The sequence below is a fragment of the Podarcis tiliguerta genome (assembly GCF_965153285.1).
Source record: "Podarcis tiliguerta genome assembly, chromosome: 1".
NCBI classification, from domain to species: domain Eukaryota; kingdom Metazoa; phylum Chordata; class Lepidosauria; order Squamata; family Lacertidae; genus Podarcis; species Podarcis tiliguerta.
Window position 1 is genome coordinate 64,173,047 of NC_139534.1, and position 27,064 is coordinate 64,200,110.

Genomic DNA, 27,064 nt, shown 5'->3' on the forward strand with positions numbered 1-27,064 from the left:
TAGACTTTCTGGGAGAATACGTGCAGCTTTCACTTCTGACAGGAAAAGGCCATCTGCTCTCCCTACATTTTCTGGTGTGAGCTGCTTCTGCAGCAGCAGCTATCTGCAAGTCATTTTAAGATCATCAGATCAGAGAGAACTGGTTACAGAAAACTCGGGGGCAGGTGGAATAAATGCCCAAAGCATGGACACAAGGCCCTGAAGCTGATGGGAGCCATATACCTTTTTATTAAAAAAGCGGAAAGGCTTAATTGGCAGGAAGATTTCTTCCCTCTGCAAATGATGGCTCCCCTTAGACAGCAGCATGTGACTTCTTAGGACTTGTGCTCCCTTCCCAGCCTCGGCACAGCTTGCCAAATCACTCTCTCTTCCCATGACAATCAACCCTGTGCTCTGTGTCAGCACATCTACGGCAGCCAAAGCCCCAAAGACCACCTGCTTATCTCATCTCGCTCCTCTGCCTACAAGGTGAAGAAGTGTGCCTCTGTCAAGAGTACAGAAAGGATCTCCTTCCCTTGTTCTCTGAATCATGCTGTGCCTCAGGCTACATGTCACAATCCATCTCCTTTCAAAGGAAGCTTGCAGGAGGAAACAGGTGGAGTCAAACAGAAGGTAGCTCCTGCTTCTTCAGCGGCACAAAGGAACCTATGTGGCTTTTTTATTTTTCTGGCAATAAATTTCTCCCCGTCCAATACATCCACACTGTCCAAGTTTCACTAATGCTGCTTTTAAAGGTGTGGTTCCTCCATTTGCAAAAGGCTAAATGTGCTAATCTAGATTTAGAGGCATGGGTTTATACACTAGGCTGTAGGCAGGCAATGGCTTTGCTTTTAAAAAATATAGTATGATTGGACCATCATCACCAATGTTGTCTCTGGACAGAATGAGATAATCTACTTCTTTGTAGCTCTTCTTCCCTCCTCCATAATCTCTAGTGAAACTCACCAGAGATTATCACCAGACTAAGAATTTCCTGGTTTAGTGATTAGAATGTTGGACTAGAACCAGGAAGAACCAGGTTCAAATCCTCACTACCGTATTTTTCACTCTATAATACACACCAGGAGGAAAACAAGAAAAAAAATATTCTGAATCTCAGAAGCCAGAACAGCAAGAGGGATCGCTACGCAGTGAAAGCAGCAATCCCTCTTGCTGTTCTGGCTTCTGGGATAGCTGCGCAGCCTGCATTCACTCCATAAGACGCACACACATTTCCCCTTACTTTTTAGGAGGGAAAAAGTGAGTCTTATAGAGCAAAAAATACGGTAAGTCACGAAACTCACAGGGTGACCCCGTCACCATCTCTCAGCTTCACCTACCTCACAGAGATGAGAACAGAATGGGAGGGGGAATCAAGCATAGCACCTTGAACTTCCTGGAGAAAATATGGTATTTAATTGTAATAAACACACAAATACTGTAAATAAATTCCCCTCCAGCATCAGAGCATGTGGCAAAACTCACTGTGATTATGTTGCATCGGCAATGACTTTTATTAAACAGTATAAGGAGAGGGGGAGAACGAGACTTGAGGAATGTCATTTTTAGGGGCTGCCCTGGAACTTCAGCAATGTCTAGACTGGCCCTCTGTGCACACCATTTGTAGATTTGTAAATCTGTTGTATGACCTTCATTAAACTATTGCTCAGCCTAAGGCATGTTGCCATTATTCAGAGTAATGGGTTGCATGAGAGAATCAAATAAAACAGGCAAAATGTCTAAGAAGTGTGGAACATATTGACCCATGACAGGGCCTTCTCGGTGGTGGCTTGCCATTTGTGCAATGCACTTCCTGATCAGGTGCATCTGTCACCTCATTAACAACATTCAGGGGGATATTAAAACATTCCAGGCATTTGATAGCTAAAAGACGCTGATCCTGGCAACCTTGAAATAATTAGCTGTGAGGGTGTGCGATTATCTTTAGATGTTCTTAATGTTTTTAGATGGTTTTAAACATTCTACATGTGCTTTTATTTTATTTTTAATTGCTTTGTGTTTATATTTTGGTGTTTGCCATCCTGGGCTCCTTTGAGAGGAAGGGCAGGAGAGAAATTTAAATCAGCATATTAATAATATTCATGAAAAGAAATAATTATTGTACACTGAGGTATTGAAATATAGACAGATAGATAGCCAGCCAGCCCTATATGTGTGTTAAAATATCTTTTAAAAGATATTATTATTATTATTATTATTCCCCGCCCATCTGACTGGGTTGCACCAGCAAAGATGTGTAAATTTGACTCATAGTGTATGAAGATCATGGCTATATTACTTCAGCCACCAAACCCCAACAAGAGAAATGACAGACTTTTTTGGCGCTGATTCCTGCATTTACAGTTATGTGCTAAAGCTCCAGTGCAGGAGCACACATGGGCAGACATCTGTATTACTTCCACACTTCATCATTGACAGTACATGACACGTGCTCCAGAAGCTTAGTTGCCCAGACCCACACACTGGTCCCCCACTGACCGTGAACGAAGTAGCCTTGCTCTTGCCAGATGAGGAAAGCATCTCCTATGGATGAGAATATCAAACCAGCAAGGATTCTGCAGGCGCTGCGATGGGCCGTCAGGAAATTGATCCCGTGCGCCAGCAGGAAAACCCACAAGCAGAAGATGGGCAGACACTTGATGAGGGCACTGAACCAGGAGGGGCTGGAGGTGGGCAGCCAGAGGACGAAATAGACGCAAGTGGCTTTGAAGAAGGGGACAAGTTTCGGGCCTTCACTCTTCACCTGGGGTGGGGAAAGACATACACACACATAAGATGATGAGCTGTGAGTTTGTTTGCTTTAAAAAATCCCAACCACCTGAAATCCATCAAATCATTCCGCAGAGACTACACAGAGCCTGTAAACATTACCAAATTGCTCCCCTCACTGCTTCCCTTTCGTTCAAGAATTTTGCTGACCAACAGCAATTCCAAGAACAAAGCCTTCTTGAACTTTACCATAGTTCTTTTTTCCCCGTTGTCATCAGCTGCACAGTCTCCAAACTGCTCCATGCCAAAAATAAGGGCTTAAGAGATTTCGTTCATTCCCCGTAAAGTACAAAAGCCCTGGAAATCAATCTTATTCATTAAAGTGACTTTAAAGAATAATGCTGCTTAGGGCCGTTTCTAATGTTGCCCCAGCCCTCCCCTTATGGCAGACCCAGTGCACTTTTCAAAGATTTCACACACCCATTCTGCTGCGTGCATATGTTGGGAACTGCTGCCATGTGCGCTCTCCCAGTGGTGGTGCATGCCGTCGAGGGGCCACAGGTGATTCTCAGAGCATGCAATGCACATTCAAAGAATCATAGCATTGGAAGGGACCATGACAGCCATTCTAGTCCAACCCCCTACAATGCAGGAATCTTTTCCCCAGCATGGTGCTCAAACCTGCGACCCGGAGATTTAAAATCTCATGCTCTACTGACGGAGCTATGCTCATTCAAAAGATTCCAGGCCAAGTTCAAGGTCGAGCGCTAGCTTTTAGCTTGGCCTCAATCTTAGTCAAGAAACACAAGTCTCCATACATTTAAATGACTCAACACACACAAATAAGGTTTTGGCTTTCAGGTGGCAACTATATCACTGTAACAGGCTATTCAAATCCTGGGATCATTCTGTCCAAGCCCCAACGCAACAAATGAAGGCTGCAGACCACAGGAGCTTGGCAGATGCCATCCCAAAGCTTTCAGAAATAACATTAAACATGCTGCCCAGGACCATATTTAATCTCATATTGTATTAGGTAAAGGGTAAAGGGACCCCTGACTATTAGGTCCAGTCGTGACCGACTCTGGGGTTGCGGCGCTCATTTCGCTTTATTGGCCGAGGGAGCCGGCATTTGTCCGCAGACAGCTTCCGGGTCATGTGGCCATGTGGCAAACCAGAGCAGCGCACGGAAACACCATTTACCTTCCCGCCGGAGCGGTACCTATTTATCTACTTGCACTTTGACGTGCTTTCAAACTGCTAGGTTGGCAGAAGCAGGGACCAAACAACAGGCGCTCACCCCGTCGCGGGGATTCGAACCGCCAACCTTCTGATCGGCAAGTCCTAGGCTCTGTGGTTTAACCCACAGCGCCACCCGCATCCCTCCATATTGTATTAGCCCATTATATTTTGTTTCCTAGCTGTCAGCCTCACTACCAACTTCAACTCCAACCTTCTATAGCTAGTGAGTGGGATTAATTTTTGAGAAAGCACACACAGAATCAGACTTAATTTGCTTACATGGGGCACACCCACAGAATGGTTTTTCTATCAGCCACACACTGGGCAGGAGCCAATTCAATGTTGAGAGAAAGCATGTGGCCCAGGCTTTATGGACTGAAAACAATTGCTTTCCAGGAAAAGCTGCCATAAATATCACATGGAGGAAAAAGTTTGAACTGGACAAAGCTCCCTGTGAAAAGCAACAGAGCTCTGGGAATTTCTCACCTTTCCCATCCATCTGCTTAAATAAGCACAATCTTGACATGACAAAAGCAATACATTTCATTTATTTATTATATTTATATATTCCCCCCCCTTCATCCAAGGATCATATGTCCTGGTGAGCAACCTGGCTGCCAAATTCTTTACCAGCCGAAGTTTCCGAAACATCTTCAGAGGCTGCCCCATATATTTACAGCAATCTAACCTATATGGCACTTAAATACCCGCTAAAATTCAATATTGGACACACCGCCGCCCCCAGCAGTGGTAACTATTGTCATTCAAGGTTGGATTATTGGCAAATATTTAACTGACCAGCTCTTTTCAGTGTGGTGGGAGATCCTTGGGTTCAATGAAACAACACAGCTATTGAGATGAGATACAATGCAGTTTTTTGTCTCATGTTTGAGCTGCAGGTGCAAATTGGCAATGTCTCATTGGCACAAGATCCAGTTCAGAGACAATGGCCTCAGTTCCCATGTCACTCTATGGTTTTTTAAATGTGTTAGTAGGAGGGAGTTAACGGTTTGTCCACAGACAGCTTTCTGGGTCATGTGGCCAGGATGACTGAACCGCTTCTGGCGCAATGGGACACCGTGACAGAAACCAGAGCGCATGGAAACGTCGTTTACCTGCCTGCTGCAGCGGTACCTATCTACTTTATCTACTGGCATTGGCATGCTTTCGAACTGCTAGGTTGGCAGGAGCTGGGACAGAGCAACGGAAGCTCACCCCATCGCAGGGATTCGAACCGCTGACCTTCTGATCAGCAAGCCCAAGAGGCTCAGTGGTTTAGACCACAGTGCCACCTGCACCCCACTATTCAGAAGGATACTACCTCTGACAATGGAGGCAGAGCACTGGCCAGCAGCCACAGATAGCCTTATTCTCCATAAATTTGTGTAATCCTCTTCTAAACCATCCAAGTTGTTGCCATTACTGCCTCCTGTGAGTACAAATTCCACAGTTTAACTAGGCCCTGTGTGAATAAATATTCCTTTTGTCTGTTCTGACTCTTCAGACATTGAGCTAAAACTTCTCTCTGCCCACTTTCTCAATAATATGCATGCATAACGTTACACACTTCACTGCTCTTCTGTAAACCTTGAATCCCCCCCCCCCCCGCAAGCATGCCTTGGCCTCTCTCTTGTTTCTTAATGGCCCCATTTTGGCTGCAAAACCCCAGCGGCACTCACCATCAAAGTCTTCTGTTAGAAGGAGGAATACAATGGTACCTCTGGTTGCGAACGGTATCCATTCCAGAGGCCTGTTTGCAACATGAATAGAACACAACCTGCAGCAGTGCACCTGTGGGTCGCGATTTGCTGCTTCTGCGCATGTGCGAGCAGCGAAACCCGGAAGTAACTCTTTCCGGTACTTCCGGGTCACTGCAGGACACAACCTGAAAAAACGTATCATGAAGCAAACGTAACATGAGGTATGACTGTACTCCTCTCCAAAGAGCAATGCGTAACATCCTCCCTTTAACTTCTCTGTCACTGAGAACAAGGACAGACATCAAAACCTGCAGAGGATTTGATAATCTGAGGTAACTTTCCCCAGAACAACATTGCCAAAAGACGGGTGGGTTTTTTGGTTGTTGTTTTTTTAATGTCCGGTTGGACTGTGTACAAATTTCATTTGAAGTCTTCCAGTCAGTTACGTGAGGTCACAAGTCATCCCTCCCTTACCTCTGAGATCTGTTCGTGCTCACAGCGTACAACTAGCTCTACGATTACCTCCTGGTTCTGCAAAAATAAAAGACTTTTGCAACAGTTCAAAGCCTCCCTCCTCAGCTGACTGGAGCGGCAGAGTTGGCAGCCAGTAAGGCTTGACTTTTTAAAGAGCAAACAATGGTCATTTGCCAGAAGAATATAATTAAACCCTTGGCACTTGGCCTTGAGATTCTGGACTTGAATGTATTAGTGCTTTAGTTTATTTGGCACTGGCCGGGGAGGGTGGCGGGGTGGGGGGGGCTGGTACTGCAGTGGAGGTGCAGAGAAAGGGAAAGGGAATTAATCAAAGTAGCATTAAAAAGGGGTGGCTGCCTATCAAAGGGAGAGAGAAATTCCTTTGTAGCTGTGCACTGCAATAAGTCTTTGCACCCAGATGCTTTAATGAAAAGACTATTGAAAAAATATTATGAAGCAGGGTATTATTTAAATAGCTGGATATCATTATTAGAGGATTCTGTGGTTTAAAGAGGCACTTGTTTAGAAAAGGTGGGAGCTTTTATTGCTCTCGGAACTTAGTCCCTATGGAGGACTAGGAGATACGGCAAGTGATCTATCAGTAGTGATGCAATGGGTGGGATGCAGCCACCCCTCCCCTAGTCCCAGGATTGCTGCTGCTTATCTGAGTGAGGCTGTGGCAGAGCAGTAGTGAGACCGACATTGGCTCCCAGTACGTTTCTGAGCACAATTCAAAGTGTTGGTGCTGACCTTTAAAACCCTAAATGGCTTCGGCCCAGTATACCTGAAGGAGTGTCTCCACCCCCATTGTTCTGCCAGGACACTGAGGTCCAGCTCTAAGGGCCTTCTGGCGGTTCCCTTCCTGTGAGAAGTGAGGCTACAGGGAACCAGGCAGAGGGCCTTCTTGGTAGTGGCTCCCACCCTGTGGAATGCCCTCCCATCAGATGCCAAGGAAATAAACAACTATCTGACTTTTAGAAGACATCTGACATCCTTGTTTAGGGATGTTTTTAATGACTGATGTTTTATCATGTTTTTAATATTTTGTTGGGAGCCGCCCAGAGCAGCTGGGGAAACCCGGCCAGATGGGCGGGGTATAAAATAATACATTATTATTATTATTATTATTATTATTATTATTATTATTATTATTATGTCAGCACTGCTGTTAATGCAATTTGTGTAAAACTGGCGATCTGGATACTGCCTTAACTGCATGATGCTATCTACTCAGAAATAAGTTCAATGAGATTTATTTCCAGGTAAGTCACTCTAAAGCAAATATGAACTGCGCAAAATCATACACACAATTCAATTAACTGTCAACGCTATTATTCAAAATCTCCAGCATTTTCCTACTAAGAGCGGTCATTGTCTGTCATAAGAAGGTAGAGAAAATTCTAATGCTCTAACACAAGTTGTGCAGGTTAAGGATATCCCTGGAACGAGCCTTATTTTTATTTATATATTGCTGTATAGCAGCAACAACCAAATGCTGTCTCTGTCTAGCTGTCCATCTGGATTCTAAAAAAAGATTTGAATTGATTGAGGAAACTGCTTAAAATGCAGGAAAGATCATGACCACAATTGCAGAGGACCTTTATGCAACAATAAAGGCAAATTTCAACTCATCATACAACTTAGATATAATTAGGAACAAGGGAGAAATTTGATGTTGTTTGCATTTTAATGAGAAACTACCCAATTTACACTTTGCGAACCAAGAGACAAATCAAAACACAACCATCCTTCAAAGTTTGCAGGCCTCCAAATTTCACAATGAAGTTTTCCAACCAGAAAATGTGTTCAAAACTGTATATATTAGGAGATTTGTGCGTAAAAAGACATATGTTAGTGAAAATAACACAAAATTTGAGGAGAAATTGTTTGCAAAAATGTATATATAAGAAGAAATTAGAATACTGATCGATTTTTAGTGTTGTTGTTTTTATTTTTAAAAAAGCAAATTGCTGCAGAACTGCATTAAGACTTGAAAAAAATAGAAACTGGGGGGAAACCCAAACTGACTGATTCATCTATCCCTACATATCATCTCAAAATAGTTAACAACCCAGATAACAAAATTATGCCCTGCCACTTGTTTAGTCACTATGTCATAGATGCAACTACGGATGGATGGGCTTCAGGTGTTGCTTAGCTTGAATTAGCATTAAAAGCCTGATTTCATGGCTGGTGATGATGTAGGAAGCAACATGAAAAGAGACAAAAACCTAACTCATTCTCTTCCTGAGATCCAATTTCCCTGCACTAAATGTGGGCATGTTCTAGTTATTAATCTGATCATGTACTGTTATGCAAGCAAAAGTGTTTCTCACAGGAAGTTAATCACACCAGTGAGATATGAACAGGATGAGGAATAAATGCCTTTGCTGTCTAGCATTCCTTAGGGCATCATCAGGATGGAAGATAATATGGTATCAACATAACTATATCTGCACTTAGCAATACCTTTTGAAATTATTATGAGGCAAGGAGAGTACCATAACAAGTTAGCATACTATCATTTGCTATTTGTGCACAATCTGTTCTGCTCAAACCCAGCCCTACCAATTAAGCAAGCCAAGTAGGGTAGACTGTTTTGCACTGCCAAAAAAGAGGGTTTGCATCACCCAAAAACAAGACAAAAGACGGTGCTAATTTGTATGAAGTTTGCAGATGGGTAGGGTACAAATAATAAATTGTTGTTGTTGTTGTTGTTGTTGTTGTAATTTTGGGCATGCTTTTAGACCTGTAGGGAAAATAGCATAATTAAATTAAATGTAGAAATAATTAGCATAATTAAACACACCTCACCATGGTGTGGAAGGCACCACCAGGATATTTGTGTGGATGCCCAGTCTGCTGACTGAGTGCTGCCAGATGTTGATGGGCAACAAACACCACTATTGCCTCATTCCGTGAAGCATCTTTTGAACACCACAACACACACGTAAATAGCTGTAAAGTAGATAGTGCTGTGGGTTAAACCACAGAGCCTAGGACTTGCCGATCAGAAGGTCGGTGGTTCGAATCCCTGCGACAGGGTGAGCTCCCGTTGCTCAGTCCCAGCTCCTGCCAACCTAGCAGTTTGAAAGCACGTCAAAGTGCAAGTAGATAAATAGGTACCGCTCCGGTGGGAAGGTAAACGGCGTTTCCGTGCACTGCTCTGGTTCGCCGGAAGCGGCTTAGTCATGCTGGCCACATGACCCGGAAGCTGTATGCTGGCTCCCTCGGCCAATAAAGCGAGATGAGCGCCGCAACCCCAGAGTCAGCCACGACTGGACCTAATGGTCAGGGGTCCCTTTACCTTTTTAACATAACATGATATGTAATAAAAATGTAATTTTAATCATCATATCAAAAGGCACAGTTCCTGATGGCAACATATAATATCTTCCATATCTATTGGTATCGTAACGTTCAAGGATTGTCAAGTCTAAACATTACAATGCACAGTTTCTGTTGGCAATGCCATTTCATGCTGATATCTTCCTTCTGCATCGTCCAACATCTTAAAACATGCAACAAGCGAAACCACCTTCTGCATTGTCCTATGTCTGAAAGTGTGACAAACAAACTAATTAGTAACAAAAGGCAGCTAATGGTAGAATAGTTCTCAGGACACACCCTTGTGTACACCTGTGCATTGTAATCTTTGGACTTGACAATCCTTGGACTTTAAAATATATGATATGTTGCCATCAGGAACTGTGCTTTTTGATATGACGATTAAAATTACAGTTTTATTACATATCATGTTATGTTACTTTGCAGCTAGTTACGTGTGCGTTGTGGTGTTCAAAAGCTGTTGATGGGCAGCTTCAAGGCCCTCCATCTTGTTTTTTTTATGGTTCCTTATCTTTGAAACTTTTATATGCCTGTTGTTTTAGTCCATGGAGTTTTCTTGGCAGGGATACTGGAGTGGCTTGCCAGTTCCTGCTCCAGGTGGATCACATTTAGTCAAAGCATGCTGGAGGAGACTCTTGAGAGTCCCGTGGACTGCAAGAAGATCAAACCTATCCATTCTTAAGGAAATCAGCCCTGAGTGCTCACTGGAAGGACAGATCGTGAAGCTGAGGCTCCAATACTTTGGCCACCTCATGAGAAGAGAAGACTCCCTGGAAAAGACCCTGATGTTGGGAAAGATTGAGGGCACAAGAAGAAGGGGGCGACAGAGGACAAGATGGTTGGACAGCGTTCTCGAAGCTACAGACATGAGTTTGACCAAACTGTGGGAGGCAGTGGCAGACAGGCGTGCCTGGCGTGCTCTGGTCCATGGGGTCTGGCGTGCTCTGGTCCATGGACACAACTAAACGACTAAACAACAACAAAAAATCTTTGAAACAGATTCAGCAGTTAGCCCTTCAAATAGAGGACTGTCCTCTGTAAAGTAGGCCACACACCATCACCTCAAAGCTGAGGCAGCCCATCAACAGCAGCTTGTTCATTATTTACCACAACATTATTACATCTTTGCCACATTTTGATTTTCTGCCCCAGGCACCAAAACTTATTGAGCCACCTCCGGTGTCCTTTTCCCCAGAAAACCAAGCTAGCACAGAAAAGTTTTAATGCGAAAGGAAGACTCTGGGACTGAGACCTAATGAAGACTTTCAAGCTTCACAGCACATATTCTCCAGAGACAGTTCATTATTTATATCACAATCTCCTGTGAAAAGAACACAGATTGTACATTACCAAAGGAAAAAAAGGAAAAGGCACTGTTTTATCAGGTTTCATGACATTCTAAATTTTGCCTTGCTGAGACTAGCAGGCTGAAGGAATGGGTAATGAGATACAGAGATTCAAGGCCGCAGCTTCAATTAGTCTGATATTGAACTTTTGTGGTGGGGAGCAACCGGAGGGGTAATGAGGTGGAGGACCAATATGATCTCTATGCCCTTGAAGAGCACAGGCCATGTCAAAACCGCAATATATATCAGCTTGACTGTTTCTTGCACCAGTGCATAATATGACACATGATCAAATTTGGCATCCAAAGAATCTCAGAGTTGCCATTAAGTTATGCCTAAAGCCAAATTAAAGCAGAGGGGTGCTGCGGGGGCAGCTCAGGAGTAACAGCAGGCAGTGGTGTGATAAGGCCTCTGCAGAAAGCTCTGACTCAGCCTTTGAACAAGCTCCGACACCAAGAGGTGTCAGTCTTAAAATATATGTAACAAATAGATATATTTAACAGTGCATTGGCAATCCTCGCGTGAAGGGTTCATTGGCAGACTTTATGCCAAACTGAATAACGCAGAAGACGGGCTGAATAGAAGCACAACTTTTTTGGAACAGTATATGATATAAATATAGTCAGCTGGATACAAAAACACCCTGAGTATGGCATCTCTCGGAACTACAGCTAAAAATTCAAGAACATTTTGCACTGGGTGAACAGGAAAATGAGTTGTGGAAAAGTGACCATGATTGTTGTATGTGTGGAGATACCAGGACTGTGTACAGACCATTATTATTATAGAGGAGGGATAACCAATGCACAGAGGCTTTGCATCCCGTTTCACCGCCTAAGGCGCAATGGAAAGTGTCGCCTTTGCCTGCCTTGCCACTCCTGCCGCTGGTGCCATACCTGCTACTGCCAACACTGCTTTCCACTCCCCCTGCTGCCTCTGCCATGGGCAGAAAAGCAGCGGCAGTATCAGCGACAATTTCAGGCAAGAACTCACCCAATTTGGGTGAGATTTCACCCAAATCGCATGAGATCTCTCATGCTTGAGCAATTTCAGGCACAAGTTCAACCAATACCGGCACCCTTTCTGCAGAGGTGTTGGGGTTCCCGCGAAGCTGCCGTATTGGGGGCTGCCACCCCTGAGGCAGCCACCTCAAATTTGCCTACTGGATGAGCTGACTCTGCCAATGTGATGTCCTTCAGATGTTGTTGAACGACATATCCCATCGGTTCCAGCCAGCTATCTGCCCTTCATGAAACAGCAGCAGCTCTATGAGAAAACCAGCTCTGACGGAAAACCAGAAAGGTGAAGCGGCAAATTCAATATTAAAGGGAACATGTTGGTTGTTCCTCCTCCAACTACTTTCATTAGGCCGAAACAACAGGTTGCTTATATCTGTGGGTCATTTTCCTCACAACAGAATGGTTGACCCAGTAAATATGACTTTAAATAATTTCATTAAGCAAAATGATCCACGGCCTTCGTTCTACTGGGTGTAGAAACATGTCAAAATGTACCAATTATCTTATTAACCTGCCTACACACTGCGAACATAAAAACAACCACCTCCTTAATCTCCTTGTGTCCCTGGGTTTCGTATCACACTGGAGCATTAACAACTGGGCTGAGAAATGTTTCAGGGAAGAGCTACTTATGCAACGAGCGTACCAGCTTTGGCCTTTGCGTAATTTTCTGTCTGTGAAGTAGAGAGGCAAGTGAGGGCTTGATAATTGGGTGGGTTCAACTGCTGGGTCAAGAACCACTGGTAGGATGCGGCCTGATCCAAGTTGAGTTGCAAAAGGAGCACCACCACCACACAAATGTGTGTTAAACAATTAAGAAATGGGTCCCAAGGTGCGCATTTAGGTTAAAAGTGGATCCTAGGTCTGAAGAGGTTGAAGGTACCTACCCCAAATAATGGTGTCCACACCATATAAAGTGTTAGTGAGACAAATGATTCCTTGAGCTGTTAAAAAGAAGAGGTTGTCCTCAAGCTTCCTTATTCTCTCTCACATCTCTCTTGATTAACTCTTACATCATGAAACTCCAAGACGCCTGGAATTAATTAGTGGTAGATAAATCAGACACCTATTTCCTTGAACATGCTACAGCTAACCCAAGAAAAATGTCTTGTGAGCTGCTCACTCCGTCCTGATGCACTCTTCTTAATAGGTCAGCTGCCAGATCTGTCACAGCAGGTCCTAGCTGATCAAGATGAGAAATTAGTCCAGCAACAAATTATCCACTTCACTAGCCACAGCCTAATCTGTCCCAGATTCATTCCCAAACATCACATCCCCTCTCAAATTTCAGTAACAGTGAACCCTTAGTCATGGGTTGTGTTGGATGGTTTTTGAATGCTCATTCTTCCACTCCAGAGAAGTGCTTCCATTTGCACACTGCTGATCAGGAGTTCTCCTCCTATCACACATCACAATCTACTCTAGAGGATCTCCTGAACTTCAAAAGCACTTCTGTCCAGAAATGTGGAGGTCTAGAGAAGACCCTGATTCTGGATTATTATTATTAACAACATAGTGTTCTACAGGCTATCGGTAACAGAACCAGTACCTTGCCCCCAAAGCTCTTGCCCTCTAAATTTTGATGAGGGAGAAGGGCAACAAGGTGGGAGGAGAGAGGACAACAAGGGACAGATGTGAAGCAAAAGCAATCCCGTGTGTTATTTCAGCTGGAGATCAGGAGTGACTCCAGACAGACAGCTTCCTATATGGTAAAGATGCCAAAATTCACCACTGAGTATGATCAGTAAAGAACATTTACACCATATGGGTAGTAATACAGATAAGTGAGCAACCGTACCTTACCGCACAATAATACTGCTTGTGTACATTCACCGAAGGAGTGAAGGTTAACATCAGGATCAATGGGGGTTTCCAAGGTGATCTAGGATAGCCATTATTAACAGACTGCAAATTGATTTTTGCTTCCGATAGCTCCAGCATGCATGAAAACTGCATAAGACCATAAAAACTAAAAATAGCAACCCTATTCTGTTGCAAACAGGAAATGATGGTTCTGTTTAAGATTCCAGCCAGGCTCCTTTCCCTTGGAGAAGACATGAGTCTATTATCTCTGTGAATTGCCTGGAGGGGCTTCTGCAAACCTGCTCAAATAGCTCTTTCAGAGCACTGCTACAGGCCAAATGAAAAGTGGTATAGAAATTTATCTAATAAATAAACTCTCTAGCCATGTGTACACTTGTCAACAAGCAAAAATTAGTAATGACCAAGGCTTCAGTCCTTGGAGAAGAATGAGTCTATTATCTCTGCCAATTGCCTGGAGGGGCTTCTACGGAATTCGGCAGAAGTCAGTTCTAAGTAAGCATTAACACTCCACTGAAAACAGAGAGGATTCAGTTTAGTGCAACTATCTTTTGGCAATGGGTTCAATGGGACTTAGCTAAGGTGACTTCCTCCCAGTGGATTGAAGCATTTCAGTATAAACAAACAAATGAACCCATTTTATTATTTGTACCCCGCCCATTTGACTGTGTTGCGCCAACCACACTAGGATGCTTCCTACAAATATAAAGGCATGATAAAACATAAAGAAAAAATAAAGAAAAATAAAACATAAAGGAGTAATAAATGCATTAATTATTGCCCTTGACATAATTTTGCATGGTTTGCTACTAGAACACATAAAGTAGCATGAGTTCTTATGCCAGCCTGCATGCATTATCAGTTTCCTTTCCACTATGCTCAGTGCTCAAGGGCTCAAAAAGGCCCCTCACTAGAATGACCCAGCCAAACCCCAAGTCATTACCCTTCCCACTGTCTTAGCAGAGGGCGGGTGCAGGTGCTGCTTTTGAATGAGAGCAAAACTCAACTCTCATCCATGGTGGCTCCCCAGTATTGTAATTTGCCCCAAATGCAATGTGCCTACTTATACATCAGTAACACCTAGCCTACAGATCCATGCCCATGACTAAACAGCTATCTGGAGACTCACCAGGTAGGGTGGTGAGTAGTGTAATGGTGATTGCAGTTGAATAAAAAATAAATAAATATGGTATCATCGTGGCTATTGGGGACACGGATGCTGGGCCCACTGGCAGCCCCAAGCTGAGGGCTGCCGGAAGGTTGGTGATATCCTTGCTTTTCTCCACAGTTTGACCCACAATGCTATTTGTTTCCTAAATATAGATTTGTACTGAGGATCTTGATCCTCAGTTTTTAATCCACAAAGCAGAAATAGTTAACTACTCGCTAGCAGCAGCGTTGTGAGAATGAATTAGCAAGCACATTTGAGATTCAAATCCTCCTATTCAGCTCTAATATGCTCAGTAATAACTTCACACTAGAAGAGTATGACAGACATTTTTGGCATGGATGATATTCTCACAACACTCCCATAGGAAATACAGCCTAGGAGCCAAAGGAAAGAGATATTGGGGTCACAGTGAATAGTTCAGCATGGTGGATAGCTCAGTGAAAACCTCAGTGGTGTGTGTGAAAATGGCTGACTTTGAGGATGGGGTGGAAATTGTTGCCTCCCTATATCCCTGCTTCTGAATAAACTTGTGCATGACTGCACTGTAGCTAACCCAATGTTCCCACTTCAGCTACTTTGATGTCGTGAAACGTCTCACATTCTCCTCAAAATGGTTCTGCAGACCCCAGCCAAGGAGGTGGGCTCCTAGACATTACAGAGGAACATTTCAGTGATGGCCCTGCATTTTCCAGTGATGTTTAGTTGTATCTTCAGTGGTGAGAAAAAGCATGACTCAGAGACACTCTCTATGCACCATAGCTGGGCCCTGGCATCAGATTATGCCCTTGCCAGGTATCTGCTTATTCTCCATGTTCAGAGCAAGCAGCACCTAAAATAAACGCATGACCCTCACATGCTCCATGTTCCAGATATGGAACTGAGACCACAGGGACTGGGTAAAGCTTAGACCCAGAAAGATGGAGAAGGGAAACTATAGCAGAGAAGAAAATGGAACGCTGAAAAGATAACCAGGTAAAACATTCCTTCTGCCGTTCCACATTCATAAGGAAAACACAAGGTAATGAATTCATTTAGGCTCTGATACATTCTTCCAAGAAAATGTCAGAGTTTAATGATACAGGAAGCTGAAAGAAAAGACTATGGAGTACTTCATCTGATTGTGTTTTTCAGTTTAGAAAGATCCCAGTCGCTCTCCCTCCTGCCCTGCGCTATGTTATTTATTCTCTCCCCTTCCCTTCTGTCCTGCATGCTCACAAAAGCACAACAAAAGCAAACAGAATGTTTCAGCTGCAAGGCTACATCGCTCCCAACCATATAGCAATGACGTTCCCATAAAAGATTTACAAGGCACTTCCAAGGATACTTCCTTGATTGCTTAACTCCTATGAGGAAGGGAAACTCAGGACTCAGCCATCTGCTTAAAAAACTTGCAGTTATTGTTTATGGAGAAAATGTTTGTTTGGGGAGGGGGAATTCCTCCCCCCTGCCCAGTACTGTATCTTTCAAGACATAAGCAATGAAGAAAAGAAAAGGAATATCATGCCTCTTGTATTTTCATCTCAATGCTGGATAAGTCTGCATCATCTGACAGGTGTTTCTTCTTCAAAAGAACCATCAGTTATGGACCACCACCAATCTCCAAGGTGACTCGTAGCAAGCAAGGTAGACAAAAACACAATCATCATGCCTACTTCCCCCAGGCCATTTACAATCTTCTTTTATGTCATTTATTATTTCAATTCATATTCTGCCCTTCTTCATTTTCCCTATCCCAGAGTGAGGCACAGAGTAAAAAACCGAAGCAACCTCATAAAATGATCTGCAGCAATTAAAGCCATCATGAAAACATCATGCAACAGGATAGTGCTACTATTTCAACCCATTGCATTCCAGTGTTTTCCCTCCCATTACTGCTATATTCATCCCTGATTTTACTTAAAAATAAAGTTGTAGTGCCAGCCTTCTTAGGATGGGCTCAAGGTTATCCTTGCAACTGCCCTTTTAATTAGACGTTTCCCCTCTGTCCAGTTCTTTTGAAGTGGGTTCTGCTTCTTAGATTTTTCCCTCCTAAATTGATTTCTTCCTCTTCACCCTCCTGACCAAGGCATTCAGTCAGTTCTTGTCCTCTGCTTTAGGTGACTTTAATTACTGGTTTCTTCTTTGGAGTCAATGTAGTTGTTAATTTGTTTTATTTCTAATTTATATTTAACTGTTTCAAAACATGTAAGGTGTTAAATAGTTTCCTTAGGGAATTTATTTTATTTTATTGGGGGGAAATCTTATCCAGTTGAAACTTTTTAATTAGAAACCAAAAACAGAACCATGGGTTTGGTTTGGTTTTTATAAAAGCAGCTTCAGGAAGGGAAAATCTGAAGCAGAAAGGCAGCAGGATTAGGTAGCTTAACCGCCATGGGGTTCAGTGTTAGCAAAGTCACTTAAATAATACAGAAGAAGTCCAAAGAAAAAAGAAATCCTTCTAATACTTTACTTAAGAAACAGAACAAAATGGTATATAGTGGTACCTCTGGTTACGAACTTAATTCGTTCCGGAGGTCCGTTCTCAACCCAAAACCGCTCATAAATTGAGATGCACTTTTGCTAATGGCACCTCCCGCTGCTGCCGGCACGCGACTGCCACTCGCATCCCGGGGCAAAGGTCGCAACCGGGAGCATCTACTTCCGGGTTAGCGGAGCTTGTAACCCACAGCGTTCACAAGGGGGATGGTATGTAATATGAGGTTCCATTGTATCATGGGGGGGGAGAGATAAACAAAGAGCTTTTGTTTTTCTTACTTTAAGCCTTGTACATAGTAGGGAGACATACAACCAAGCATACAGAGGAAAAACTTCCTCAGAACTACACAGCCAACCAGAGCATGTGCTAGCTCAAGGAACATCATGTCACTCTGCCTGGTTACTAAGCAAGTCCTCCTCCACCACCCGCTTGGTTAGTTGGCTTACTGATCGTTACTTATTCTGTTAGAGAGGTTTTTTAAAGTGAGCTTTTCAAGCAGTGTTTATATACTATCAGTGAGATATAAGAATTATATATCAGAATTAAACCTGAAGTCACACATTGAATGATCTTCTAATATTATAAGCATGTGTTTGAGATCACTTAGAACCCAACTGCTCCACTACTCCAAATTATCTCCTCTCAAAGTTGTTTTCCTTTAAAATTAAAATAACACCAAAAGTGCTGGGGCTCTAATATACAGGATACACAGTTGGCATGCAAAACCTGAATGACTCCAAGAACCCTTAAGATGTTATAGGGTTCCAAGACTATGGTTGACCTGTATCACACATATCTCTTGTGTCAATTAACTTATAACATACTTTCTACTTTGGTCAATTTCAGGAAGAAAAACAAAGTTCTGTGATTCTGACAAGGGCAATGATGGCTCATCTGCGCTTAAGCAGTTTTGCAGGGCCAAATTAGGTGTGACACAGAAGAGCCATGATTAAGATTTCCTGTGAGCTTGCTTTGTTTGTTTTCTTAGTAAATTGCAAACCCATGTGGCTGCTTTGAGGATCAGCAAAGTAGCACTCTCTGGGAGAGGAAGTTTAATCTTTATTTCCCTTGTCCCCTTCCCCAGCCTAAGGCTATGTGCACACTATAACACACATTTGAAGTGCATTCTCTCCCCAAGAATTCAGGGCACTGCCATTTGTTAACCAGGGCTGGCCCAAGACATTTTGGCACCTGAGGCGAACCACAAAACGGCACTCCCCTTCCTCCCAGGGAAGGAGTGAAGATCACCAGGAATAAGGGGTGGGGGATAAATATCTACATCAGGATCTGCCCTGTGGATCCTGCCATCCAATGCCTCAGCTTGCCTCATGGGTGGGCCGGCCCAGTTGTTAAGGATCGCTGGGAGTTGTAACTTTGTGAGGGGTAAACTACATTACCCAGAATTCTCTGAGGGGAAGAATGTGCACTTGAATGTGCTTTAATGATTTAGTGTGTAAACAGCATTAGCAACAGCATGAAGCCGCCATTAGTTCTGCTGAGGCGGGGAAGGTACAGATGCCATTGCTGTCTCCCCCTAGATCAGCGCATGTTTTATATGTGCAAGATTCCGGGCTCCACAACCTTGGGTGCTCCAGGTGAAGAGGCTCAGATAGCAGGAGCCAGTGTGGTGTAGTGGTTAGTGTGTCAGACTAGGACCCGGGAGACCAGGGTTCAAATCTCCCCTCAGTCATGAAACTCACTGGATGACCTTAAGCCAGCCACTGCCTAACCTACCTCTCAGGGTTGTTGTGAGGATGAAATGGGGGAGGAAGAGAACCATGTATGCCATCACCTTGAGCTCCTTGGAGAAAGGAAATAGGATAAATTAAATTAAATAAGGCTGGGGAAGATCTCTATCTGAAACTACCGAAAGCTGCTGTGGGTTGGAGTAACTGGGAGTAAAAAATCAACATTTTTGGCCTTGATGAATGGCCTATGTTCTCACTCAATTCCCTTTACTTGGGGACATCACATACATGTTCCCATATTCTTCAGAGTATTTTTTCCCTCTTAAGTTAAACTAAGAACCATGGGAGAAGCAGTGTGCTTTGTAACAGGTAGATAAACATCACAAGATGATCTAAACAAGATCACACCTCCTTTCTCAGGCCAACAAACTAGCCATTCCTGTGTGCCAACTATTCCACCACCTTTAGCCATGGAATAACAGGTAGGAATGCCAGCTCTTTGGTGTCAACACACTGTTGCCCTACTGCAGCAGAAGCAGTGCAGCATTGATGCTCTCGTTGTTCTCATGTATTGTTGCAAACAAAAAACAAATCTGCCCCAGTTACAATCAGCTAAAGCCATGTCCCCTGAATTAGCAGCAGGACAATATGAAGGGACAGTTGTTTTCAGCAAAAGTTCCTTTCACAAAGTGGTTAGGCCGGCAGGGTAATCCCTTTTCAGTGCCACTCAGCTGGTGATGAAACCTTAAGGCAGTGCCTACTGAGAAAGGATAGAATTAAGCATCAAATATTCACTAAAAAGATGTTCTCCAGTGTCCTTTGAGTGGTGATGCCTTGCTTTCTGCTTTTTAGCAGAGGGGCCTTTGGGCAGCTTTGTTCCCAATCTGTGTCCCAAGGAATTTCAGAAACCCTCTCTCAAAGGAAATCTACTTTCCTTCCATCTTTTTCACTGAAAGGAAATCATCTAAAAAGCAAGAAGCATAATGCACCGAAAACAGATATGGATTTAGTGTCAACACCAATAAAGGCTAGTTGATGGTTTTGAAATCTCTGGGTAGTAATCAATGCCTGATCCTTGCAGGGTGCTATGACACCAGAACTCCTTTCACATTTCAGCTTCTGTTTGTCACTCAGTGGCCTCATTTGCACATCACATTAAACCTTTGGTCAAATTACCATAACTGTGGTTAAATGTGAATTTGCAGTATTCTGGTGCATTCTGAAATTGAGGGTGCTTTGCTCCTGCCTCAATGCTGAAGCACTGCTGGGAAACACAGAATCATAGAATTGTGTAGATGGAAGGTCCCCAAAGGGGCATCTAGTCCAACCCAATGCAGTGGTCTGGCACCGTGTGATATCTGAATCCGGCTCATTATTTCTTTCCCCCAACAAATCATGAGCAGCAAGTCAAGAACAAGGCTTGGTTACTCTTCAGGGTTTGCTTGCAGAGAAGCAAGCCCAAATCCCTCCCCCCCCCCCCCCGGAAGGAAAGTTATGGAGACAAATTACAGTATCTGTTTGCACTTTAACTTGCACACCTGCCAGAAATAGCCTGCAGATTTTTGTAGCATAAATGAGTTTGGATTTGATATCCCGCTTTATCACTACCCGAAGGAGTCTTAAAGCGGCTAACATTCTCCTTTCCCTTCCTCCCCCACAACAAACACTCTGTGAGGTGACTGGGGCTGAGAGACTTCAAAGAAGTGTGACTGGCCCAAGGTCACCCAGCAGCTGCATGTGGAGGACCGGAGACACGAACCCGGTTCCCCAGATTACGAGTCTACTGCTCCTAACCACTACACCACACTGGCTCTCGAGCTAATGAGAGCAGGGATGGGGAACCTGTGGTCTTCCAGATGTTGTCCGAATCCCAACTTCTATCCATCCCAGCTGACATAGTCACTGGTGAGGGATGATGGGGGCTGCAGATCAACAACATTCAGAGTGCCTTGGGTTCTCCATCCCAGCTATAACCAGTTAGAAAGAATATATAGGTTACACTGCAGGATGTATCTTTAGTTATTAATGCCAGGGAGCAATGATCCACATATCCTTCAAATTTGACTGAGTATAGCACAGAAGTAATTAGACTCCATGCTAATCTAATCCTATTTGTAACTGCTGTTGCAACAAACCACATGCTTAACAGTGCAATCCAACGCGTGCTGACTCAGAAGTATTGAGCCCAGTGGGACTTATTCCCAAGTAGGTATATAGGATGAGTGGGATGAGTCTCATGACTGGAATGTAGAAATTGAGGAGTATACAACCTGCTCAAAAGGAATAGACCAAACAGAGAAGAGAAGAGGAGTAGCATTATATGTAAAGAATGTGTACACTTGTGAAGAGATCTATGACCCAGAGCATGGAAGGCAAATTTGAGAGTATATGGGCAAAAACTGTACGAGAGGCAACGGATTCCATTCTGCTTCCAAGGTACGACTGTATATGCAAAAAGGACCTAGGGGTCTTAGTAGACCACAAGCTTAAAATGAGTCAACGGTGTGATGAAGCAACACAAAAAATCTAATGCTACTCTAGGCTGCATCAACAGAAGTCTATTGTCCAGATCAAGCAAAGAAATAGTGCCACTCTATTCTGCCTGGACTCCTGTGTTCTGGGTGCCACAATTTAAGATGGATATTGACAAGCTAGAACATGTGCAAAGGAGAGTGATCAATATGATAATGGGTCTGGAAACTGCGCCTTATGAAAAACAGTTCAGGGAGTTGGATATGTTTAGCTTGGGAAAGAGAAGACTGAGAGGAGATATTACAGCAATCTTCAAACAGCTAAAGGTTTGTCACATGGAAGAGGGAGCAAGCTTGTTTTCTCTTGCTCCAGAGGGGAGAACCAGAACCAGTGGATTCTAGTTAAAGGAGGTTCCAACTAAACATGAGGAAGAACTTTCTGTTGGTAAGAGCTGCTTGTCAGTAGAACAGACTCCCTTGGAAGGTGATAGACTGATTCCTTGGGGGGGGGGGGTTAAGCAGAGGTTGGATGGCCATCTGTCATGGATGCTTTAGCTGAGATTCATGCATTGCAGGGGCTGGACTAGATGACCCTTGGGTCCCTTCCAATTCTACAACTCTATGATTCTATGAATAGAATTGCTTCTGGAAAAATCTCCCCCATTGAAATTTGTGGAAATTTAAAGTGTTTAGCTTTCCTGCATTATTAGAAGAATTAAAGCATATGTTATTAAAGGATAAATAAAGGAAATGACATAAATATGCATAAACATCTTATTTTTACAAAATGCAATTCTTCTAATAGCAGAATTGGGCATTTCAAATGCACTGCTAGTCATAAACTGCACAGTCTACGATAATAATAGCCCTTCATGTTGCTGTTGTTTTAAAAAATACTATAAAGGTACATTCACATTCACATCAATTGTATAAATAACAAGCATGGTGATTTAGGCTCCAAACCCTGCAGTGCTGCTGAATGCTCTGACTGGCTCCTCTAGCCTCTCATGAAAGGAGATACTCTGAGCCAGAAGAATCAGTCTAAGATCTGACTGCAGCATTTCTTGTACAGGGAACCCTCACTAGCGTCTGCTGGGGAAGGAAGGGAACTGTCAGCTTAGTGAGAATTAGAGAACATGGAGAATTGAAACTACAGACTCCAAATGTGCAAACACACACACACTCTCTCTCTCTTACTTCATTTTAAATAAAATAAAGCTAGCTCTTCTCAAAGGACCTTGAAGCTTACTACTTCCTCAGGCATTTTCTGAAACTCCTGCAGTAGATCAAAGGTTTCCATTAAGTGTGCAGCAGAATAGGTGGGAAGGCGTGGACATCTCTGAACTTTCTCTTACAATGTAGGAACCCATCAGACAAAGGTTTCTGTCATCCTCAGAATGAACAAAATCTGTTTACTTTCATTTGTATGGAGAATCCTGATAACAAACTCTTGCATTCCAGTACTTTCCAATGTGTCTATGTGCATTTTTTCTGGACTCAACATGTGAATATTTCGTTGTCTTGAAAAATAAATGTATTGTCCAGTGTGGATTAGCAAAGAAGCATTATGGCTTTTGGGGCCACTGCCCCTTTAGTTGAAAGCTCCCTCTTTTCCCATTTCTTATATAGCTACATCTGCCCCTGAAATTAGTTGTTCCTGTTCACCAGTATGATGTTGGCATTCCTGCTCTGTACAGGACACACTTTATAGCCGGTGCTGGATCTTCCATTACATTCTGTTCTGCAGCTGGGAGTTATGATTGTTATGTAATTTTTGTGGGGGGTGTTATGAGTGCAGTTGTGAAATTGTGAACAGCTAGAAACTTATTGCAGCAGAAGAAATTGCTTTGAAAGAAAGGGGGTGAGGACAACCATGGAGAGCAGCAGAAATAAGCAGGAACTTTGCTGTAACAGAACTTACTTCTGAGTAAACCTATAGTAAGAGGGGGAAGGTATTGCCAGGGTTTTATTTATTTAGCTGGTTTCAAACATTTCTATACACCCAACACTAATAGAAAAAATCATGAACAGCATCATCAACATTTATTACTTATACCCCACCCGTCTGGCCAGGCCTCCCCAGCTGCTCTGGGCTGCTCCCAACAGAATATTGAAAACACAGTAAAACATCAAACATTAAAAGCTTCCCTAAACAGGGCTGCCTTCAGATGTCTTCTAAAAGTCAGATAGTTGTTTATTTCCTTGACATCTGGTGGGAGGGCGTTCCACAGGGCAGGTGCCACTACCAAGAAGGCCCTCTGCCTGATTCCCTGTAGCCTCACTTCTCACAGTGAGGGAACCGCCAGAAGGCCCTCAGCGCGGGACCTCAGTGTTTGGGCTGAACGATGGGGGTGGAGACGCTCCTTCAGGTATACTGGACCGAGGCCATTTAGGGCTTTAAAGGTCAGCACCAACTGTGCTCGGAAACATATTGGGAGCCAATGTAGGTCTTTCAGGACCAGTGTTATATGGTCTCAGCAGCCACTCCCAGTCACCAGTCTAGCTACCACATTCTGGATTAACTGTAGTTTCCGGGCCACCTTCAAAGGTAGCCCCAATGTAGAGTGCATTGCAGTAGTCCATGTGGGAGAAAACCAGAGCATGCATCACTCTGGTGAGACAGACTGGTAGGTAGGGTCTCAGCCTGCGTACTAGATGGAGGTGGTAGACAGCTGCCCTGGACACAGAACTGACCTGCAGAATGACTCCCAGGCTGTGCACCTGGTCCTTCAGGGGCACAGTTCTCCAATTCAGGACCATGGAGTCCTCCACACCTGCCCTCCCCCTGTCCCCCAAAAACAGTACTTCTGTCTTGTCAGGATTCAACCTCAATCTGTTAGCTGCCATCCATCCTCCAACTGCCTCCAGATACTCACACATAAACGCAACAAGAAAATTACATCCATGAAACAAACACAATGTCTCAGGGAAAACCAGGCTTAACAGGTGAGTTTTAAGCAGGTATCTAAATGTCAATGGTGTAGGTACCTGCCTGGTGTTCATTGGAAGGGCAGGTGCCAGCACACTAAAGCCCAAGGTCTGAGATATAAAGAACTATGGCAGGATACAGCACTATCAAGAGTATTTTTATACTATAAAAATAGTATCTCTCCCAAGACTCAAAGTCTCAAAGCAACCCTGGTCTTCATAAAATGGTACAAGGTATATCTATCTTTTTTCAAAGTGCCAGAGGTAAGTCCCATTACATTTCAAAGTATCTTAGTTTGGCTAGATTGTTCCAGCAGGGCTTTTCTAAAAAGTTATTTTAACTATCTACTGTCCCTAGAGATATTTGGGGTACTGAGCACAGTTTTCAGACACCTAATAAAAATGAACGATTAAATAAGCCTTCAAGGACTTTTGGACATTACAGTTGCCAAATCTGTTTTACCAGAAAATATGCAGTGCGGTCCTCTGTATGCTTTATTCGAAAATAAGTCATACTTTTATGCTCAGTGATGCCAGCTCTGTAGCTAGTAAATGTCTTTGTGGTCTAAAAGTTGGTCAGTAAAAGGAGGAAGAGATCTAACAGAAGAAAAAATTAGGGACAAGAATAGATACCTAAGACGGCCACAAAAATCTACCTGCAAAAAAACTCCAGTTCCAGCCTACATAAGTCATTTTCAGAGAATATAATGTTTTATAACCAGGTGTTTCATGTCCAGAGGAAAAGAGAAAAAAGAATTCAAGCTGCTTCAGGCAGGTGAAAGGTCAAATAGAGATAATTTGTACCTTTCCTTTATCAGACAGTATTTTTTTGGCACAATCTTCTATTGGTTCTAAAAGAAGATTGGCAATGAGGTAAAGATACAGAAAAGACTTTTCAGGCTCACAAGGGCCAAATCTTGGCCTGAAGCTTCACCAGTAAAATAGGCTGCATTTCACTTCATTCCCACATTAAAAAACATCACCGTGTATTCAGTTAAAGAAAAAGTATTATCTCCTTCCAATACACAGTCGGAACAGAGGGCATTAAACTAACCAGAAGGATCTGGTTAGGGTTCCCAATTTCATAATACAGTTTCATAATACAGGACGGGTGCTGTCTATTTATCTTTCCCTTTAAAACAAACCCAATTAAAGGGGCCAGTCAGCAGTCTGGCCCATGATTTTCATAATATCAGGTTTTGGCAGTGCTGAATGGGGGGGACGACGTTAAAGTATGAGCTATGTATGTGCTTCAGTTTGTACAACAACAAAAGTTCATTTAAGGACTGCAATACCACTAGGACTACCCCTCTACATATGAACAGACCCAGACCCTGTGATCATCATCTAAGGCCTTTCCTCGTGTTCCTCCTTCACAAGGCGTCTGGAGGGTGGCAACATGAGAATAGGCCTTTTCTGCAGCGGCTCCTCATTCCTCATTTGTGAAATGCTCTCCCCAGAGAGTCTCGCCTGGTGCCTTCATTACATCTCTTTAGGCAACAGGCAAAAATGTTTCTCTATAACCAGGCCTTTGGCTGATTAATATTTGTGGCCTATTAAATGTGTTTTGGGGGAGGGGGGTCATTGGTTAGTTTTTGTTTTATTATGTATTTTGTGTTCTCATTTTGTATTTTTATATTGTGAGCTGCCCTGAGATATTTGGACAAAGGGCGGCATAATTAATAAATAAATAAATAAATAAATTGCCTTATCTTCTCTGTATCATTCCAATTTTAGTATATGTGCTGCCGAAGTGAGCAAAACAAGCCTTATAATTAAGGCAAACCCCTGTTCAGCTTTTCCTTGAAATACTCCAGTGAAGGAAACACCAAATTGTGCTTAAAACGTTTACTTATTTGTTACAATATCTCACCAGTAAAAAGACTTTCCTAATTTTCAAAATCTTTCTAAATTTTAAATTTGTCACTTGAATAAAATAATGCAGATGATAATCACTGAGTCTTATAATTAAATTAATCAAGGTAACAAGAAAACTACATTATCTTTCAGTCTTCTTACCAGTACCCAAGGACAAAGAGGTAACACTTTGTTTCTTTGCAGAGATAAATATTATCCCTGTGGAACCCCCTGCAGTAACTTCACCAGATCTCAGTCCCACAACCTGCTTTTGTGGCAGAGATCAGCCCTTGAATATATAAAGTAATAAAAATAAAGTCTCTTTTCACACGCGGAGAACATTTCCCTGCTGACCTCCAAACCACTCATCTGGAATTAAAGAGCATCAAGATAAGAAAGTGAGGCATGTGACTTTGAAGAAGGTATTAATCACAATTTAATTTCATTCCTATCCCACTTTTCCTCCAAGAACCTCAAGGAAGTGTACATGGTTCTCCTGCTCTCATTTTATCCTCAGGTCAACCCTGTGAGGTAGGCTGGTCTGAAGGGCAGTGACTGGCCCAATATCAAGCCAGTGAACTTCGTGGCTAAGCAGAGAATTGAACCCTGGTCTCCCAAGGCCCAACACTCTAGCTCAGCCTTTCTCAACCTTGTGCTCCCAGTTGTTGTTGGACTACTATTTCCATCATTCCCCTGCTGGTCATGGATGATGGGAGTTGTAGTCCCACAACATCTGGGTTGGGAAAGTCCGCTCTCACCACAACAGCACACATCCTCAAGTGCCCAATGAGTGAAGTCTCTACAATACCTATTT

General features: G+C 43.2%; 1 protein-coding gene across 4 annotated transcripts in view; it reads right to left on the reverse strand.

Annotated features, from left to right (window-relative positions):
* The window catches only part of TMEM86A (transmembrane protein 86A), a 42,140-nt gene that overhangs the window by 12,916 nt on the left and 2,160 nt on the right, over nucleotides 1–27,064 (reverse strand). For all 4 annotated transcript variants that reach the window (XM_083426100.1, XM_083426099.1, XM_083426098.1 and 1 more), the window contains exon 2: nucleotides 2,479–2,743. In XM_083426100.1, coding sequence (XP_083282226.1) covers nucleotides 2,479–2,743 — 265 coding nt within the window. The remainder of the gene's footprint in view (nucleotides 1–2,478; nucleotides 2,744–27,064) is intronic.